Source organism: Fundulus heteroclitus, chromosome 24 (assembly GCF_011125445.2).
Source record: "Fundulus heteroclitus isolate FHET01 chromosome 24, MU-UCD_Fhet_4.1, whole genome shotgun sequence".
NCBI classification, from domain to species: domain Eukaryota; kingdom Metazoa; phylum Chordata; class Actinopteri; order Cyprinodontiformes; family Fundulidae; genus Fundulus; species Fundulus heteroclitus.
The window spans coordinates 4,732,567-4,753,456 of NC_046384.1; the positions used below are offsets into that span (position 1 = coordinate 4,732,567).

General features: G+C 42.8%; 1 protein-coding gene across 1 annotated transcript; it reads left to right on the forward strand.

Annotated features, from left to right (window-relative positions):
• The first annotated feature begins 925 nt into the window (after positions 1 to 925).
• si:ch211-113j14.1 (sterol 26-hydroxylase, mitochondrial) lies at positions 926 to 16,208 on the forward strand. The gene is made up of 10 exons (XM_036128392.1): positions 926 to 1,222; positions 2,769 to 2,959; positions 6,222 to 6,421; positions 6,496 to 6,693; positions 6,764 to 6,927; positions 10,159 to 10,325; positions 12,514 to 12,595; positions 12,687 to 12,923; positions 12,995 to 13,113; positions 14,721 to 16,208. The coding sequence occupies exons 1-9, from the start codon at positions 980 to 982 to the stop codon at positions 13,109 to 13,111; spliced, it is 1,599 nt and encodes a 532-aa protein (XP_035984285.1). The 5' UTR covers positions 926 to 979; the 3' UTR covers positions 13,112 to 13,113; positions 14,721 to 16,208.
• Positions 16,209 to 20,890: the final 4,682 nt, after the last annotated feature.

The following is a 20,890-nucleotide window of genomic DNA, read 5'->3' on the forward strand; positions in this document are numbered from 1 at the left end:
TGCACAAGAAACCCCACTGACAGACCCAATAGTAGGCCTATGCTTGATTGATTAACTCACGCAGGAAAAACGCACCTGTAACGAGCTGAATACCTGCAATTAAATCCTTTAAACTGTGACGGTGTTAGGCTACTCCTTTATAAACAGACCACAGCAAAATGGTTCCTGTTAATCCCGTTTTGTTTTTGATTTAATCTGGATTTTTTTTTCACATTGAAACGTTTCAATCGGTTGTTCAATGAGGTTGTACAATTATTTATAACATTTATTCAGTTAGTTATTTTTTAATATGTAAAAAACGTCTAAGTATTGTTGTTGTTGTTATGTTATCAGTCACACGAGTGAAAGATTTAAAATGACGTATAATCTATTTTTTATGTCACCAAACCTGGTTTTTAGCAGGTTTTGTTTTGTTTTTTAACCTTCCATTTCCACTTATAATCCTAAATGAAGAATCTACATGTGACGCAGATATCGATCTACATGCAGTTTAAACTATACAACAGACCAAACATTAATTTACATGTAATATTAATGTCAAAGTTCAGAGAGGAACACTTTGATACTTTGTCTTTATTTATCCATTTTTTTTTTATTTATTACCAAGATCAGGAGGGAAAAAAAATATCAAAAGATTTCAGCATTTTATTCTTGCATTTTCCGTCCAGGCAGTGAGACTTTTATAGTTTCCAGAAAAATATCTTGTCTGAATGATGTGAATCTCCTTATGATGTCTACAGCTTCATTAATGCGATGATCCACCAACAGGATCTGATCGCATCATAAAGTCGCTGTCTAAAGTTTTGCAACACATTGTGGTGAAAAGGTTTAATTCATCCGTACAGAACCTCCATTGCGTGGCGCAGCCAGGGTTGCAGCCTGCAGGGGGCGCCACATAAAGCTCCATCTGTATTAAAGCGCTGCACCATCAGCCGGTAACTCAGTCCTCCAGACACAGTCGCTCCTGCCGGCCTGCGCTATGGGCTGCCGGGCAGCTGCAGCCTGGCCTCTCCGCCTCCCTGCGCTCTCCACCCGGACACTGGCAGCGCTCCGGCCCGGAGCCTCCGCTGCGCTCTGGACCAGGAGGAACCTGAAGGTGCAGGCGGCCGGTGAGCAGGCGGGGAAGCTGAAGAGCGTCGCTGATCTGCCGGGGCCCAGCTGGTCCACCACTCTGTACTGGCTCTTTGTCAAAGGCTACGCTGACAGGGGCCACTTGCTGCAGGTAGGCCTGGCCCTGGCTCTCTGCGCGCTCTGATCCATCCAGTCCCAGAGTTTGGCAGGAAAGCGTCAACAAGAGTGACGTCATCAGCCTGAACAAAAAGTCTCTGATTGTTGGACCCAGCAGGTGGAAAGTTTGGCATCTAAACTGATCTGAGAGCAGCTTTCTGTATTTTGTTCCTGTCCTGATGTTATAGCAGGATAACATATTTTCTACTTTGTTTCTCTGATCACTGTTAAATATTAGTAATAAATATTATATATATTAAAATAAATATTTTAGAACAAATAGAACAACAGATTAATGTTTGTTTCTTTACCCAGAAGTTATCAAAACGGTGAAGATGGGGTACATGTTGAACCGAAAGATTTTTATTAGATTCTCCCAAATTATCTCCAGAACATCAGATAATCATAAGAACATTGTTAAAATGATCCAAACTTCTCTGATTTTTATGGATAATTAATTTCAAAGATGCAGGATTTTGGCTGAAAACAGAGTAATTACATGTTAACGTCCACTGAAAGCACAGAACTGACACCAGAACCAAGTGACGATGCTAGCAGGCCTCATGAAGCCGGACTAATCAGCAGTGAGTGTAGACGGCCACCAGGAAGAAGAGCTGGTGGAGACGCTCCTGCTGGGAACCATTGGACCACGATGGCAGGACTCCCAGGGGTGTCATTACTTCTTGAAGCTCCCTGGAGATCCTCCAGTTTCTCTTTTAGATCCTTGTTCCTGTGGTTAATTTAGTTTTCTGTTCTGCAATTACGTTCTCAGTGGACTCTTCTATCTGTCACTTCCTGTTTCCGTCAGCTTCTGTTCTTTATGATTTCTGTAGTTCTGTTAGATCTTTATATGCTGCCGCCTCTTTCTTAGCTTTTCTGGTCTGGCCATTTTCATGTTTTCTGTTAGATTCTGTCATCCTCCAGCCCCTGCCAGTTCATCGTCCTCCCCTTCCTCCAGCCCAGTTGCCTTCACTCTCTTCACCTGTGTTCATTTACTCCGCGTCTCCTCCCCTATAAGTTCAGCCACTTCTGTCACACTCATTGTCAGGTCCTCCGTCATACTAACCCGGCTGTGGTCTCATCCATGCTATGTTCAAGGTCCCGGTCATCCTTGTTGTTTTGCAAGCCTTCTTTATTTAATAAATCGTTCGCTCATCATTCAGTGTGTGACTCCCGAGCTCTTCTGCCGCCTTAAATTCAATTCAGTTCAGTTTTATTTATGTAACACTAATTCACAACACATGTCACTATGCAAAGATACACAACAGAAAGTCTAAATTGAAACTTGTGCATTCAGCTTTTCAGATTTACATTAAATTAACTTTTATGTGACTAAACTAAATAACCAGCCATTAGTTATACTGTCTTGTTAAACGTTTTACATTCTACATTTACATGGCATGACGTCCAATGCCCCAGGAATATATGGGCTGACTAGAAATCATTTTCAGTCAAATTGAGAACCAGAATAGGCCGGTTTAGAAAATGGATGGACGTCGCCTTAAACCCACGTTTAACGCCCAGTCATCGTTTTTTTCCAGTGTTTACAGAAGAGTCGCTACGGCCCCATCTGGCGCTCCAGATTCGGGCCCTTTGACATGGTCAACGTAGCGTCGCCGGAGCTCATAGCCCAGGTGATCCAGCAGGAGGGTCGCTACCCGGTCCGGATAGAGCTGCCTCACTGGAAGGAGTACCGGGACCTGAGGGGACAGGCGTACGGCCTGCATGTGGAGTGAGTTCAGACCCTTTCATTTGGATTTCCATGATTCGGGTTCTTAGACGTCCAGGACATAAGAGGTGAATAGAAGACAGGAAGTTTTACCTCTGATCCAAAAGGCTGATTCATAATTCTCTACAAGAAGTTCAGCCTGGGGGTAGGGATGGGAATCGAAAACCGGTTCCTGTTCCGTGTGTTCCAATTCCACCGCACCGTTTGGCAGCTCGCTTATCGATTCCTGGGAAGTACTATTTACGTCACGTTTTTTACGCAAGTTACGCACACGGCATTCAGAAAGCAAGTACAACATGACCAGGCGTAAGTCTAGAAAAGCAAAACAAAAAAATGGCGCCCCATCGGGTAAAGCGATCAAAAGTTTGGCTTCACTTTAAAGGGGAAGTCCGGTCAACAAGAAAAATCAGTGGATCATTAGCTATACCTAAAACTAATACGTTGGTGGTGATTTAATGAATTTAGCGTTAATCAATAAGAAAATAAAAGCATAAATTGTCGTCTCGATCACTGTGTATGGGGGCGGCCATTATTGACCAAATATGGGCAATAATGGCCGCCCGACATCACATCCTGTGATGTAATGTTGCGGTAAGGCACTGCGCTCTACAACAACAATTATTTCGTATTTCCAGAGGACTTCACCATTGAAATTCGCGACAGCTATTGTTGAAGCAACAATGCTCACGTACATGGCCTTTGGATGTAACAATACATCGGGTAAAAGTGAAAAAACAGTTTGTTCACCTTTCCGATTCATGATCGACCAAGGGTGCTTTTGTTGGATTACCACAGTGAAGAGAGAGGATTTGCCATCGTGCTTCTGGCCAGAGAGAAAACACGTCGTCCGTAGCCAACATTTGGAAGAAGAATGTCTTCAAGATGACATGAGAGCGAGACTTTTTTAGTAGGTTTTTCTTTTTATAATGTAGAATTTGCCGGAACATTTGTTTACCCAACCAGAGGGGCGGAGGGATACGACACACTTCGATAGAATGCTCACTGTTGTGAAGCCCACTTATTTTATACAACTTTTGTTTTATTTTTTCTAAAGTCACTTGTAACTTTCATGAGTTGCGGGTTGCAGTTTATTTTGGGCTTGTTTCTGAAATAAAGCGGCTTGTTTGGGCTCTAAACTAAGTGATGCCGAAATATCCTGACAGGAGCAGAGAGTAAACTCAGAAGGAGCCGATCTGACCGTATTTTCTGCAGTTTACGGTTGCAATAACTGATGATAACTGCTGAAAGTAGATTAGGCGTTGCAGATCACCAGTTTGAGCAGAGATTGGTTCTAAAGATGGGTTTTATACTCATCTTATAACATTGCAGAACCCAACCTATAAACCGTACTTTAATCCTTATTTGTTGTCTTTTTATGTCTCTAAAATGTTAAATTAGTATTACTTTAAATTTAAATGCTTAATACCATGTCTATCTTTGTTTAAGAGGTTAAAAAATTTTCCCCAAATTGAAATCGATAAGAGAATCGATAAGGAATCGAATCGTTTCACTAAATCGATAGGGAATCGAATCGTTTCACAGAATCGATAAGGGAATCGGAAACGTGAAAATCTTATCAATTCCCAACCCTACCTGGGGGTTTTCTAAGTTTTACAAATTAGAAACCAACTCTAGAAGAAACAAATTCCTGGGGAATTTGTGAGCTTTCATTGCAAAATGTGAGTAATTTTAGAAACTACAATATGCAGACATGTTTATAAATCCTTGGTTTCATCACCGGCCCGGTTCTAGAAATGGCCTGTGCTTTGGATGTGATGGAGGGGCGTGGCCAGCTTACCTGCAGTGAGCAGAGTGCTCTAGACTGAAGAATTAATCAGATGTATTTACTTTAAATCTGCCTGTTTCTGTCAGGATCATCCTAATTTATTAACTAACCCAAATATATTTACCACAAAAAACAAATAAACTCTGTTTTAATGGAGCAATAGTGCTTCTTGGCAGCACATCTCATTTTGCCACATTTGGAAGAAGAAATGCATTTGTGGGCAGAGCAGCAGAGCCTAGGATGTGGGCTGCAGAGAAACCTGCTGAATCCTCTGAGCTAAAGACAGCCAGCTTTTGACGGAGGGGCTGAGATGGTTTGGGGCAGCATCTGCCAGCAATAAAAACAGGTTTGGTCATGACTGCAGGAACAGCCTCAATGACGAGAGAGATAAAGACGAGCTCTGTGAGCGGATGCACTCTCTGGTTTTAGTTCAGAGACTGCCTTCAGATCTTGGGACAGGAGAGGCCTGGTCTTCTGACTTTAACCCAACTGAACACTTATAGATGAGGTTGGATGTGCTGTTTGAGGCAGAGTGAGCGACACAAACCCGTTGAGCAAAGCGCTGGTTGAAGAACCGGAGCCCATCCAGCAGCAGTGTGTGACCAGGCTGGTGACCACCATGAGGAGGAGGTCCCATGTTGTTGTGCTTGTATACCACTCTCCCCCACGCAGTACTGAGACCTCTGTTAGATAAATAAAGCCAACCTTTCCTTCAGACGTCTATGATCCAGTCCAATAAACCAAACCCAACAGGAGTCAGAAGAAGAAGCTGCTGGCATCGGCTGAGGAGAGCTTTGGTGGCAACAACCCTTACTAACTCAATAACTGACTCCAATTTATGAGTCTGGTTACCCTGATCCCCTCAGAACTCCCCGATCATGGATTAACCTTCAAGAAAAACCTTTGATTTATGCATCCAGGCTTGTCAAATCGCTGTCAGATCTGGGTTCACGAGTCTGAAGACGTTGGCTCGTAGCCTGGCCAGCCAGGCTGACTTATGTTGCGTATTAGTCTGGTGAGGAGATGGTAGAGTCCGACTTTAAAGGCGGGACTAACAGGGTCAGCATTGTCAGGTCAGATAACTGCGGCTGTGACGTAAAAAAAAAAACTCCAAGCGACAAGTTCTGTTTTTTTCCAATCTGTAGTCCTTGAAACTTGTCATGCCATTAAGCTAACAATCCAGTTTTTTTTGCCACTTTTGTCTAAAAAATTCAGAGGATACATGATGTACTCACATGCACTTTCTTAATCTTCCAAGGCATCAACAAAAAAAAACTATGTATCTTCACTGTTGCGGTAGCAGAAAAACGCTGCTGCATTATGGGTAATTTTGCGGCTAAGACTGACGCATCGTACAGACCCGCCTCCTCCTGCGCTGTGATTGGTCCGGTCTGTTTTAGACCGGAGCGTTACGCCAGGCTAGTTGGCTCGAGCTCACTGAAGCGTTTAACCGTGAAACAGTTTCTTCTGATCCTGCAGCACAGGACCAGAGTGGCACCGCATCCGCAGCGTCCTGAACCCCAAGATGCTGAAGCTGCGGGAGGTGTCGGCCTACGCCCCCATCATCCACCAGGTGGTGGGAGACCTGCTGGGACGGGTCGAGCTTCTCCGCCGTCGCAGCCCGGACCAGGCCACCGTGTCGGACCTGGCCGCTGAGCTCTACAAGTTCGGCTTTGAAGGTGGGCGTTTTGGCCGGTACAGACTTGGCAGACGATTCAGGCGGAGCGGACGCTGACTCTTCCCCCCCCTGCAGGTATTTCAGCCGTCCTGTTTGAGACCAGGCTGGGCTGCCTGCAGGAGGAGATCCCTGAAGACACCCTGCGCTTCATAACTGCCGTCAACAACATGCTGACGCTTTCCGACATCGTCATCCTGTTGCCCCGCTGGAGCCGCAGCGTCCTTCCCTTCTGGAAGCGCTTCGTCCAGGCCTGGGACGACCTCTACGGTGTCGGTATGTACCGCAGAAGTGGACGCCCTCCCGCACCGTCATGCTTTCAGTCAAGATGTGTTTCGTTCTGCAGCTCAGAAACTCGTGGACCGAAGGATGGCTGAGCTGAAAGCTCAGGTGTGCAGCGGCGAGCCTGCGGAGGGGATGTACCTGACGTACCTGCTGTCGTCTGACAAGATGAGCCGAGCGGAAGTCTACATAAGCGTGACGGAGCTGATGCTGGGAGGGGTGGACACGGTGAGAACCGCGCATCATGGATGTCTGGTTTATGAAGAACGCTGTATGTTTGTCAGCAGGTTGCACATAAAGTAGAACGGTTTAGGACGTGAGGTAAAACCAGACTAAATCAAATGCAGGATTTTGAAGATCATTATCTTATTTTCGCAGAATAGTTTGTCTTTGTGAGGAAGGAAGCTCCCTGCACCGTCTTATCTGAGGTTTGTCTCTAAGTGTGGTTGCTGCATGCTTCTGCAGACATGTTTGTGCAACGCTCCTACGCAACCCAACCTACTTCCCTCGCCTTCAGTCTTGTTCTGATGCAGTGGTTCTGTGACCCTAATCTGTAAAACTAAACAGGAGGGCTGTGAAAACAGCATTTTCTTTTTCTTTTAGAAATGTAGTAGTAATTTAATCTAAATTTGTAACATAATGATCTAACACTGTTATCCCCAGTGTGTACACACTAAGAAGATAGCACACTAGTTTGTGGTTTCCACAGCCTATAATTCCAAATGTATCATTTTGAATACAAATATATGTAATGTATTCTCTATGTCTTCAACAAAGTCAGTATTTTTTCCTGAACATACAATTTACAACATAAAAATTAATATATATTTACACACCCTATATTAAAAATGCAGAAGACATGAGGAAAAATACTTTCTTTTGGTCTAGCGTATCAATCATGATGCAAAGCAAATCTGAAAGCCTGACTTTTTATTATTATTTTTTTTAAGCAACCAACTACGATTTTCTTTTTTGTAAAAATGTAAAGTTTTCTCTCAAGCTACGTTTATACGGACAAAAGTATTTGAATAAACGGCTGATCGGATTAAAAAAGCGTCGTGTAAAAGAGACAATCGGGATATTGTGATCGTAAAAGACGACCCAGTATTGAGCCAGACAAGTTAATCTGTTTGAGAAGGTTTATTTATGGACAGGCTGGTGTGTAATAGTAACAGGGCAAAACGGAGCTCGTGGGGAGTGAAAATCAGCTACACAGGGGTCAAGCTGGCTCAGATGTCAAAGAGGCAAATCGGGTCAGTATCTACAGGTCAGTCAGAATAAAGCATGCTGGTTAAAACTCACCGAAAGGCTCGTAATGATCTGGCAACGAACAGAGGATTGAGGCAGGTATAAATAGTGAAGTGAACAGAGCAGAAACTAATTATGGGTGACACCAGGTGAAATGAACCGAACTGATTGGTTAGTGACTCGTGACAGGGGAGTGGCAGGCCAACAGACTGAAGTGAGCTGATGACTGAGAAGTAAAGTGCAAAACCGAATCAACACAAAAAACAGCCTGAGACAAAAACTAAAACTAAGATAGAACTCAAACCAAAACAGAACCTAAACTAAGACTGAAACAACCTTTCAGTTTGAAAGATTAAAAAGAAGCTCAAAGTTGTTATTTATTCACTAACGTTTCAACTCTAATTAGATGATTGTGCAAGTGCAGCGTGGGCACTCGTAAGACAAACAAACTCATGCACTCCTGTTTTGTTTACCGTTTTGTGTTGTTCAGAAAAGACTGAAGTTCTTCTGCATTTTTGTTGTCGTCTTTTTGAGGAAATTTGATAACTGCACATGTCAGAGTGGTTCTATTCTGAATATAAACTATCGTGGTAATCGGATACATTTTTTTTAGCTTTAGTTCTTTAATCCAAATACATTTCAATCCAATCGTGAAATGTTGTGCATGTGAACAGGGCTACCGTTACCTGTACCTGGCTTTAAAGAGCTATTTGAGCCGATGCACCTACTGTGTAACAATGAGACGTTTAAGTTTTCCTTTGTTAGGAAGTTCTGATCAGAGATGAAACAAGCGTGTAAAAACGACAGGATCTACCATGATGGGCTGATGAACTTGAGCTAAGAGCTGACATTAATTACAAAACTGGCCGTGTAGTTAGAAACGCTGTGATAACAAGTGAAATCCAACCTGATTTCAAAACAGGAATCAGCACTGGGGGTAATGTTGCCGTGGAGAAATGTCACTAAGCAGTATTAGAGGTGTGGATCTGCTTGCCTTGCCGTTTTGCTTCACCTCCAATCAGCTATCCGTGCTGAGAGAAACCCTCGGTATGAGTCAGAGTCCGAGCATTTCACCAGGCTTCTCTGCGCCTCGGCTTCTTGCTGACAAGCCCGGACCTGCTGAGGAGGAGCTGGAACAACAAAGAAAAGACGTTATCTTCTGGTTACAGTGTTCAGAGGCTGAACACAGATCACAGGGTGACATGAGGGGACCAGAATCCCCGCAGACGAGATCAGGGCAGAGCAGGAGCACGCAGAACCCGTCTGGCTGCTCGCCCGGTTTGGGCTGAGGGAGAAATGTGGGTCATTCCAGATGTGGCAGAGATGAACTTCAATGTGGGTCATAGGGTGAAGAAATACGGAGCTGAAAAACAGCAGCAATCATTTGTATTTCAGACAGTTTCTCATCGTTTCTAAGGTTCATTTTCTTGGACATAATTTATTGTTTTTCTTCTGTCACCTGTCCAATCACATCTTTAATTGAGGCCTGAGGGGACTCAACAGCTGGAGGTTTGTGAGTAGAAAAAAAAAAAACACGCCATGTTGTCGTAGTATTTAGAGCGAAGCGTAACGCCTCCAGTGCCGTTCTCTGAACTTAGTTAGCTTTCCTGCAGCAGCATGAAGCATTTCTAGCAACAGAAACCACTGTGTCCTCAGCGTGCATCTGGAGGACCCACATCTGGACACAAATCTGAGTGATTGTTTATATCTGATCTGATCCCTTCAACTCCTGTTGATGCATTTTTTTTAAATAATAATAATTTCCTCATTATAATATACAATTCTGTACATAAAATGGTTTTTGTATACTGTGACTTTCTCCTGCATTGTTTACATTCAATTGTTTCCTATACTGTACTTAAATCTACTGTTTACTTTTAAATCTCTGCTGCACCTAAAACTGCAATTTAACTTCTAATGCAATTCACAAGCTGTATGCAACGAAATTTCGTTCTGTATGCACTCTGTGCATACAAAATGACAAATAAAGTTGTCTAAGTCTAAGACTCTCTAAGTCTGTTTCCTGTCTTTTAGATGTGATTCAGAAGGCTTCTCAGAAAGATTTTATTTTCAGTTTGAAGATTAAGCCGTTTATAATGCTCTCAAATGCCTTCTTAGATTCACTATAAGTTAAGATGAGAGGTTTAGAGCTTTCGGGCCACAACTCAAACTAAAAATTGCTCCTTCTTTTCTTTTCCGACCTAATTCCAGACGTCCAACACCTTGTCCTGGGCGTTGTACCATCTAGCGAGGGACCAGAGGGTCCAGGACCGCCTGCACAGCGAAGTGGAGTCTGTGTGTCCTGACAGGAAGCAGCCGAGCACAGGCGACCTGAGCCGGATGCCCTACCTGAAGGCGATCATTAAGGAGACGTTACGGTGAGAGGAGCGGATGTGAAAGCAGGAAAACGTCTTTGTGCTTCAGACGAAGTGGTTTGGTTGCCAGGTTGGCTCAGACTATGCAGCAGCCAGCAGGCCGGCTGGCGGGTTATTCCACGTCTGGTTTCAGAAAAGCAGAAAACCTCAGAAAGTGGTTCACATTACCATAACGATCACTTTGGTCGTTTCGGGATCTTTCAGGCTGATGCTGAGTAGATACGTGGCAGCAGAGCCAATAAGTGGGGGCAGCACCGTCAGCTCGTCTGTTGTGACGGACCAAGTAAAGAAGTGTTGCTCGATGTTGACGTCACTCTGTTAAAGTAAACCACAAAAACGCTGACGGCGAGGCTTGTTCTGCTTTGTATCTCAGTAGATATTTAGGAGGAAAAAAAATCAACGCGCAAAATCATAATATTCAAGAATAATTTCACATATTTGTATTTTTCTGAAAGTCGTGGTTTAGCTACCACACTGCAAAAACGGAACTAAAAATAAGTAATATTTTCTTGAAATGAGTGCATCTGTTCTTGATTTGAGCAGGTAAATAAGATAATCTGCCAATGGAATAAGATTTTTGCCCTTGAAATAAGAACAATCCATCTCCATCATCTTATTTCAAGTGCAGGATATCTAATTATTTTTATTTTAGGGTTGAAAACACTAATTCCATTGGCAGATAATCTTATTTACCTGCTCAAATCTAGGACAAAAACACTAATTTTGAGAACATTGTTCTTATTTTTAGATCCGTTTTTGCAGTGAATCAGCGTAAATGAGTGGGTATGTTGTGTTTTCAAGGCTCGGTGGACTGAAAAGGCCCTTAAACTCGTATATTATGACCCTTTTTCATATCACAGAGTAAACAGAACCTAAGAAAAGCAGAATAAGACTTTAATTGAGCCGTAACAGATCTGCGTCGCAGATCCATCAGAAACACCCTGGTTCAGTTTAAAAGGTCTCCTGCTTTTCATGTTTTCTTTCACAGTTAATGAAGCAGCGACAAACTTCTAGGTATCTGCACTTTTTTCCTGCCTTCCTGTTTGCACAATTATAGCACGCTGCCAGTCTAACACCTTCTTCTTATCTGCAAGTTTGTTCCTGTGTGTGTTGCTTCACCTTAAAATTAAAACTCATGCTGAATGAATCACACTGTGAAAAGGGAACTAACAGGAAGTTACATTTTCTTGAAGTTTGTGTATTTGTCCTCGATTTGACCTGGCAAGTTTAAATGACCTTTACCCTTCTGCACTTAAAATAGGAACAACTCATCTCTATCATCTTATTTCATGTGCAGTTTATCTAATTATCTTATTTTAGGGGCCAAAACACTCGTTACCTTTGGCAGACAGCCTTACTTCCCTGGTAAAATCAAGGACAAATACACTAATTTCAAGAAACTTTCATTTACTTTTAGTTCTTTTTTTGCAGGACATCGGTTCTATCTGAGAATATGGAGGCAAGAACCCCATTTTGGATCATTTTGAGGTTTCATGAAGACTGAAAGTGTGTTTGTAGCAGCAAAGTTTATTTAATGAAGATAGAAACCAAGTGAAATTCGACTTGGGGAGATAATGGTGGGATAAATTTAAGTAGCATTCTTCAAACATTCAAACCGTGACATTTCTGGGTTAGTTGCTCGCAACATTTACGTTTATAATATAAATATAATTTTTACTTTTAGCAGGACTAAATGTTCTGTAGAGATTAAGATGTACCATCGCCAGCGTGTTTTATGCTGGAATCCAGTGTTTTTCTTCCTGTTTTTATCATTTACCAGGAAACTTTATCTCATTTTTGTCTTTATGAAGCTGTAGAGCAGATCAAGCCATCTACCAGCTGTGGACCAGCATGAAACCAATATGTCGCGCCAACAACCACGTACATTACAATTTTAAGCTGTTTCTCTTTATCGTGAGAATCACAGGAGAAGTTGTGTCTTTCTGAAACGAACCCCGGCTGCTGTTTGGTAACTTTGTTTCTCAACCCGTCTGCACGCCGTTTCCTCATACAGGAGCTCTGCTCACACATCAGCTCTGTAACGCGAGCACAGCGACATTTAGAGCGGTTACTTCTGCACTGTGGTGGCGCCTCTGATCTGCCGTTTCCTGCAGCCTCGCTGTGTGTTCACAGGTTCCTCGTCTCAAGCCTGGCTAAGTGTCTCACTCTGGGTGCTGTTTCTTTTCCTCAGCCTGTATCCAGTGGTGCATGGAAACGGACGCTTCGTCTCAGAGAACGAGGTGGTTTTGGACGACTACTGGTTCCCAAAGAAGGTAGGAACCCTGATCGCTCTGATTGCTGATTAATCGCCATGATTTCTTCTGTTTCTCTCTGGAAATAAACATTATTCCCGTTTCCCTGCAGACTCAGTTCCACCTGTGCCACTACGCAGCCTGTCACGATGAGGCAGAGTTTGCCAACGCGGAGGACTTCATCCCGGAGCGCTGGCTGAGCGTGGAGCCTCCCAGCCGCCACGCCGGCAGGGCCAATCCCGGCTTCTACGCGCACCATCCGTACAGCTTCATCCCGTTCGGGGTCGGGGTCCGGGCCTGCGTGGGCAAGAGGCTGGCAGAGATGGAGATGCACTTCGCTCTGTCCAGGGTGAGTGACGGAGACGAGGAGCCGAGACGAGTCGGGACTCGGGGTTCTGACTGCGCGTGTTTCCCCTGCAGCTGATGCAACATTACCAGGTGGAGCCTGAAGACGGAGCGCCGGCCGTGGAGCCGAAAACCCGGACCCTGCTCATCCCTTCAAAACCCATCAACCTGCGGTTCCTGCCCAGAACCTGAAGGTGGCAGCACTGCAGTAAAAACACCTCTTCTTTGTTCCTTAATCTATATTTACAGCATCTTAAAAGGTAGAGTCGGCTATTTTTTTGGAAGTTTCCCCAAGTCCCTTTTTGAACAACTGCACAAGACCATCTTTCCTCTTCCGTTCCTCAGAGGGATTATGTGAAGAAAAAAAATCTCCTAAATCCACTCTGGTCTTATTTCTTTCTACTGATTCCTTCCTCCTGTTCTCATAAACCTTAACGCTGTTCGCTTCTTGTGACTGGCGGCCATGTTCAAAGTCTACGGTGACAGAGGAGGAGCTACAGTGAACGGCTAACAGCGAAGCTAACCACTTAGCTTTGTCAGGATTTTGAAACCTTACAAGCAATGTCTGCTTCTCTGTGATTTTTAAGTTACAGACCAACACAAAGTAGAGCATTAAATTAGTAACCAGAGCCATCCTTGGTGTAATTTTGTTAAGCTATCGACGGTCTCCCCTGGTTTTTTTTTTTATCTGGTAATGTGGTGTTTCTATTGTAGACTTCTTTTAGTAATAAAAAGACTCTTCAAACCGTAACTATATTTTACCATATTTAATATAAAAGGCAGAGGGATGTTTATAGTTTCAGTACTGGGTTCTCATAACAACACAATGCAACCGGTACCTGAGAACCCCCTTTGTTCTCCCACACAGACATTAAATAGGAAACATTTTCCCACCCATTCAGGGGTGATATCACTGTTCTGTTTAATACATTGGTGAAGAAGATCATGCCATAATGCAGATGTGTCCTTGCTGACACATTTTCCCATAAACAGTCATTCTATGCAGTCTAAGTATGTCAGACTCTGCAGAGTCTGTTTATCTGTAATTTCCATGGCAACCACCTTTGCAGTCCAGTCTCTGTATTTATCTCATCATTTACAACAATTTCATGTAAGTGCATCTGTCCTCTGAAGGCCACAGAGGTTCTTCAGAGAACGTTAGAGAACAACCAGCACCATGAAGACCAAGGAACCCAGCAGAAAAGGTTAAGGAGGAAGTTATGGTCCAGTACTTTAAAATCCTTCTGTTAGTCTATAAATCTCTGAATGGCTTTACGCCTAAATACATCACAGACTTGTTATCAGTGTATAAACCCTCCAGACCACTAAGGTCTTCTGGCTCCAGCCTGCTCTGCAGAACCAGAACCAGAACTAAACAAGGAGAAGCAGCATTTAGTTCCTATGCTCCACTGATTTGGAACAAACTTCCAGAAAACTGTAAAAGTGCTGAAAGCCTTAGTTCCTTTAAATCAAGATTAAAAACACATTTTTTTAGGACTGTTTTTGACTGTTCTAGTTGAAATGTTCTAGTGAAACATCATTAGTTCAACTTTGTAGTCCAACTGTTTTTACTTGTTTGCTTTTAATTTTTATTTCCCCATGTTCTATTTTATTTCTACATTTTATTCCTACTTGCTTTTATTCTGTTTTATTCTCCTATGTTTTAATCATGCGAAGCACTTTGCATTGTTTCTGTACTGTAATGTGTGATACAAATAAATTTGCCTTGCATTGCTGAGTCGTGATTTTTAGCTGGTTTCAGCCTCAACGCTAAACGCTCTGTTTTTTGTTTTGTTTTCAGAGGAAGAGGCGACATGCTTCCCTCCCGGCTCCGTCGCTCTGCAGACTCAGACGTGAACGCCGCACCCGAAGCTCGGGCTCCGCTCGCCGCGCTGCAACGGCATGAAATCGGGAACATAAAGAGTTAAATTTTAAGGATTTGTTGAGCAGGGCGTATAACCCCTTATTAGGTCCTAAAAGGAGATTTAAAAAAAAAAAAAAAAAAAAAAAAAAAACTTCACAAAAACAGCAACACATATTGCACTTTATCTACAAATATCCTGCATTAACAGACTGTCTTTCTCTTACATCTCTGTGGAGCGATTCTGGCCCACGCTGCTTTACAGCGATACTGTAATTCACTGAGCTTTGCAGATATTAGTTACTGCACAACCCTCTAAAGATCCTAACTGCACAGCCTGGGCTTGGACTAGGCCATTGCCACGCCCTGATTCTCTGTTCCAGCCATTCTGTTGTAGCTCTGCTGAACTCCAGCTGTTGGACGGACAGACGGATGGATTCACATCTGACTCTGAAATGCTTTGGCATATGGAGGAAAAAGCAAAAAGCAGCCCGCATCATCATCCCCCCTCCACCGTGCCAGGCAGCTGCTTTCTGGTGTCTGGTTTCTCTCTGCCGTGCTGAGCGGCACTCGCTCCACTTGTCCTGTCATGCTGACCTTTAATCTGCTACCTGGACTAACAGCAACAGGAGGTTAGTTTACTGTGTTTACACTTCAACATGGAGGTTGCTACCCACCAGGTACTGAAATAAAAAGAATACTTTGTAGATCTAAACCCACAGTTTAACCTATTTAGGGGTCAGGGACCTATTGCTTGTGGCCAGGTTTTAACTCATGTACTGGTGTCTAGAGATATGATGTTTTTTCCTCGTGGACACCTCCCCAGATTGAAGAACGTTGATTTTTATAATATTAAATTTTACAGTCAAACAGATGTGAAGCATGCATGGAGGCAGGGAGGCTGGGATGGTGCTCTTTTCTGATATTTATATTCACAGTTTAGCCTTCAGACTTTTACAGAGTTTTTAACTTTTACATGTGCTTACTTGCCAGTTTGTTTCTGATTTTTTTTTCACCTATACATATATGATTATTAATGATTACAGAGAAATGAACATAACAGAATGATGTCTTCACTCTTTCATTTGTCTTCATCGTACCAACTCCAGCCTCGCCACACGTTTCCTAACTCTTTTAAACCAAAAATTGTGAGATATTACTGGATTTCTTGTGTGTTAGTATTTTTTTATGATTATTTTGAAATGAAGACAAAACCCTCATTTGAAGATTCACGATAAGGAAAAAGTTAGCTTAAACAATCAAAATAAATTGCCTAATTGGTATATTTTTATTCAAAGCAGCTGATATTGCTGCGTTTTAGACTTGTTGCACATTTTTTATGTTTTTCTGTGTGTCTTATTTCTAATCCAGTCTGGAGTTTTATGAGCTGTGACTCTCATGCTAAATAAAATATTTTAATGATGTGTTTGAAATGTTCTTTTTCCACGGTGGACCGGTTTCACCACATGTCCCAGCAATGATTTTTGAAAACAAGAACTAGGTCTGCTGGTTTTCTGTGTTTTTTTGATTTAATACTCTGGATTCAGAGACGCTGCACCACTGGACTGTTCCTCCTGGCCAAATGGATGACGTCCATTTCAGCCCTGGTTCTGTATAGATTCCGGGGTTCAGTAAAAATCTTTATGAGATTCCCTGGTAAATATCAGGGTTGTGTGACGTAGAAAATGAAACCAAAATAATTCACGTTGAACCTTTTTCCACACCTACTATTACATCTGTCGTGTAAAATCTAACAGTGAAATGATCCAGGCGCCACTTTAAGCCCGTAATCACCTTCTAGTTCAGGTTCAGTGCTTATACTTGACCGCCGCCTTGCATCCCTTGCCCACATCCACAGGTTTCACTTCGTTCTGGACGTGAAAGCAAAATCAATCTTTAGCTTTAAAGGCATACTATGCAACATTTTTCAGTTAATTAATGTGTTCCATACCATTTTGGATGATTAAATGAGTCATTTCAGGTCGAACAAAGGTTTTCTCGGCCGCCCTGGGGGTCTGTGGGGGAAATACCGCACTTGCAATTGCAAGAGCTCACGGCCCGCACACACAGAAGTCTTGCTTTACGGTGAGAACTCCATGTGTTTTTGCCCTGCCATTCACTATATGCACGCGCGAAAGCAACAACAAAGAACCGCGTGTTAACGTCAAATAAACATGCAAGCATATTGAGTTTTATTATTATTATTATTATTTTTTTTATTATTATTTTTTTTTTTTTTTTTTATGTTGGCGAGACGCTACCGCCGCGGCAAGGCGGCGGCGGTAGCGTCTCGCCAACATAAAAAAAAAAAAAAATAATAATAATAATAAAACTGGCGAGGCCGCCGCCGCTGCCGCCGCCGCCGGCCGCCTCGCCAAGATAGCGCTGCGGGAAGCTTGATGTTCATACCTTCACTGTGTTAGTCATTGTTTGTACTGCCGTTTTTTCCACTTTTCGTTGCGTTTACCTGTCTGCTAAGCTCAAAACAACCGCGCCTGGGTTGATGGAGAAACAAGAACAGCTGAGCATCTTTACAACAGTGCACTTTTACTTTCGCCCTCTGGGGGGAGCCTCGCTGGAAAATCAACCCTGGTTGCATAGTGTACCTTTAAGGCAAATTTCAGCCAATCATGATGGTTCCGTCCTTCTTGACGAACCCCGCTGTGTTTCACTCTGACCATGCTTTTTCTTCTTCGGTGTTAAGCCAAATGTACCTGTTAATAATTTTGCTCCAAAAGTTAAAGTTGTGTTTTATCCGACCGAAAAAAACTATGTTTTAGAGATTTGAGAAGATTTCTGTCTTTTGCCTTTAAATCCTCAAATAGGTGGAGTAACCGCTTGATTGTAACGGCTGATTTAGATTTAGAAAAACGAGGAAATCTGACAGAGAAAATACGCAATATTGTGAACACTGCAGTGTTTTTCAGAAACAAAATATAAAATTAGCTTTACAAGCGCTGGCGCCTTGCAGCCAGAAGGTCCTGGGTTCAAATCCCAGCCTGGGGTCTTTCAGTATGGAGCCACAGGTTCTCCCTGTGCATGCAAGGGTTCTCTCTGGGTGCCCCGACCTCCTCCCACAGTTCCCACGCTGTTTGGTTGACCGGTGTCTGGTACACAGGCTAACAACAGAGCAATCACAACAGAATGCGCTGGATATGACTTACCAGTAGGCTCGAATGATGTGGCACTGATGACTGGTCAGAAGGCTGGTTATATGCTAACAGATGCAGGTGGATCAGATGAGCGGGTAATGAGAATTGGGCGGAGCTAAGCAGGGTCACCTCCAGTGACTCTGCCTCTCAGCCAATAGCAGGTACGCTCCAGTGACCCTAAGAAGCAGGTCTAGGCCATGGATGGATATGGATGGATGAATTAGCTTCACACACAGAAATGAAGGCATGAGAAACACAAACAAGCAGGGCTGGACAATATAGGAAAAAAAGCGTATTAATAAAATTTAAATCATGTCGACCTATATCAATGATTATCAGCAAATTGAAAACTTATATTTTAAGTGCCACCCTGGCCATTTTATACTGTTTAGTAACCTATTTGGAGATAAAGAAAACACAAACATTGAATTCAAACATCTTTACTAAAACTACCAAGTTTTAAAAAAAGAAAAAAGGACATATGCTCTCCTGGGTCTGTGTTGTGATTGGTTGGGAAGATGAACAACTGTAATATTAACCTACACGATAGTCTAGAATGCAAAAAGGAAGGAAAACTTTTATTCTGTTGAACATTTTATTTACTTTTTTCCCCCTATCATCGATACACGTCTATCGATCGATCGATATGTATTGTTATTGAATTATCGTCCAGCCCGACAAACAAATTCTTTCTGTCTATTCAGCGGCCGAATAGATGAAGATCATGTTCAGCTAAAAATGTTGGTGGTTTTAGTCTTAGCATTTTACGCTGCAAACGGGGCAGAAAATGCCAGTAGGACGACCGAGCTCCATCCCAGGCTCATTATAACGAATGTCTGGTGTGAGCCACAGGAGACCGGATCTTTCCACAGAGTTTTTATCCCAGGGTTTGCACTCTTCTAACCAGAGCTACAGCTCTTTTTACTGCGTACATGTCGCAGAGTGTTGTTGTTTTTTTTCCCCCTTGTTGAGTCATGGAGGATGGGTGCTTCGTTTAAGGCGGGGTGAAGTTAGGAAATCATTATTCATGGTCTAATTTTGCATCCTAAAAGCCCAGGCTGTTGACGCCTCGTCAGATCCTCTGAATAACTTCTGCTTCTCCAGGAGCGGTCAGCTGCTCTCCAGGGTCCTCGTCTGTCCTAGGTCAGGGGTCAGCAACCTTTACAACCCGCAGAGCCCTGCCCTGCCCTCGGTCCAGCAAAACAAATGTAATTTAGAGCCACAAAAGTTACACCTCTCTTTGAAACCAGAGCTTGTTTTTACAGTATACTATAGGAATTTAAATTAAAGATCAAATTTTTTTATTATTTAAACCAACAGTATTTTTGTATTTAATAAATTTTCTACAATTGGAGATTCGATTTTTACAGCAAATGGCATCAAAATAATGAAAACGCAACCTATTGACAAAACGATACTTAATTTATCTATAGTTCTATATGCCATTAGTTTCTGTGGACAGAGTTCTAAACAAAAACTGACTTCCTAGAGTTGCTGAATAAGGAGACGGTGAAGTGATGAAGTTCCAGCACTTTTATTGAGAAACAGAGCAGAGATCACATAGATGGAAAGTAATCGCATCCCATGGTCCCGCTGCAGTCTGTGTCTTCCCTGTTTCTGCCCCTCCTCGCTTACGGCTCCCCCTAATACTCTCTAGTGGCCTTGACATGAGACAAAACAAAGACATTCTATCCTAGAAAATCAACATCCCACACAGTAGCTACGCAGCATTTGGCCTTGGCAATCAGCAGACCAGTGCTCACATGTCCAAGTGGCGAGAGGCCATAGTGACTTCAGAATGATATTGCCACAACAGTTTCTTTCTGCAAATGTTATGCATATATTGCAGAATTAAATGCATCATAACGCTAGCAATTTTAATTTACCTTTACATTTAGAAACATTGACCAATTTCTTTCCTTCCGGTTTTTAAGTTCAGCCAAAACTGAAGGTGTAAAAAGCCATATTCTGTCATGTACCAAGACAGAGGACCCAGTATTCAGTCAGGCAAGCAGTTGTATGTTTAAGATTAAGGAACGGTTGTGGGATGGAAACAGGCAGACAGATAAGCAGGACGGCTAGACAAGGGCGGAACACAAATGGGCTGACAGGCTGAACGAGGACAGGTAAGCCCGGTGGTCAAGTAACAGTCCAGGTCAGTACACAGGCAGGGATCAGGCAAGCTCAGAGAGTCCAAAAACTGGCTAGGTCTGGTACACAGGCTAACAACAGAGCGAACAGAGCAGAATGCGCTGGATTGGACTCACCAATAGGCTCGAATGATCTGGCACTGACGACTGACCTGAAGGCTGGTTATATGCTTACAGATGTATCCGACAGCAGCTGCTGATCCAGATTTATAAATCCCTGAATGGCTCCTAAATACATCACAGACTTGTTATCAGTGCATCAACCCTCCAGACCACTCAGGTCTTCTGGCTCCAGCCTGCTCTGCAGAACCAGAACTAAACAAGGAGAAGCAGCATTTAGTTCCTATGCTCCACAAACCACAAACTTCCAGAAAACTGCAAAAGTGCTGAAAGCCTGAGTTCCTGTAAATCAAAATTAAAAACACATTTGTTTAGGATTGCCTTCGACTGTTTTAATTGAACTTTATTACTGAAACATCATTAGTTTGTAGTCCAGCTATTTTTGATGTTTGCTTTTAGTTTCTATTCTCTCATGTTCTATTTTGTTTCTACATTTTATTCCTACTTGCTTCTATTCTGTTTTATTTTCCTATATTTTAATCATGTAAAGCACTTTGCATTGGCTCTATACTGAAATGTGCTACACAAATAAATTTGCATTGCCTAACAGATGCAGGTGGATCAGCTAAGCAGGTAATGAGAACTGGGCGGAGCTAAGCAGGGGTGTGAGATGAGTTTATCAGACCAGGCATCAGAGCCGACATCCTGCCAAAAACCAAGACTGAGACAGAACATAAAATATAACAGA

Bases quoted from the DNA above. Each gene is read 5' to 3' on its own strand.
- si:ch211-113j14.1 (XM_036128392.1), top strand. From the start codon at position 980: ATGGGCTGCCGGGCAGCTGCAGCCTGGCCTCTCCGCCTCCCTGCGCTC. The intron at 10,326-12,513 runs GTGAGAGGAGCG...TCTTTTCCTCAG, and splicing joins ATCATTAAGGAGACGTTACG to CCTGTATCCAGTGGTGCATG. The intron at 12,924-12,994 runs GTGAGTGACGGA...TTTCCCCTGCAG, and splicing joins TGCACTTCGCTCTGTCCAGG to CTGATGCAACATTACCAGGT.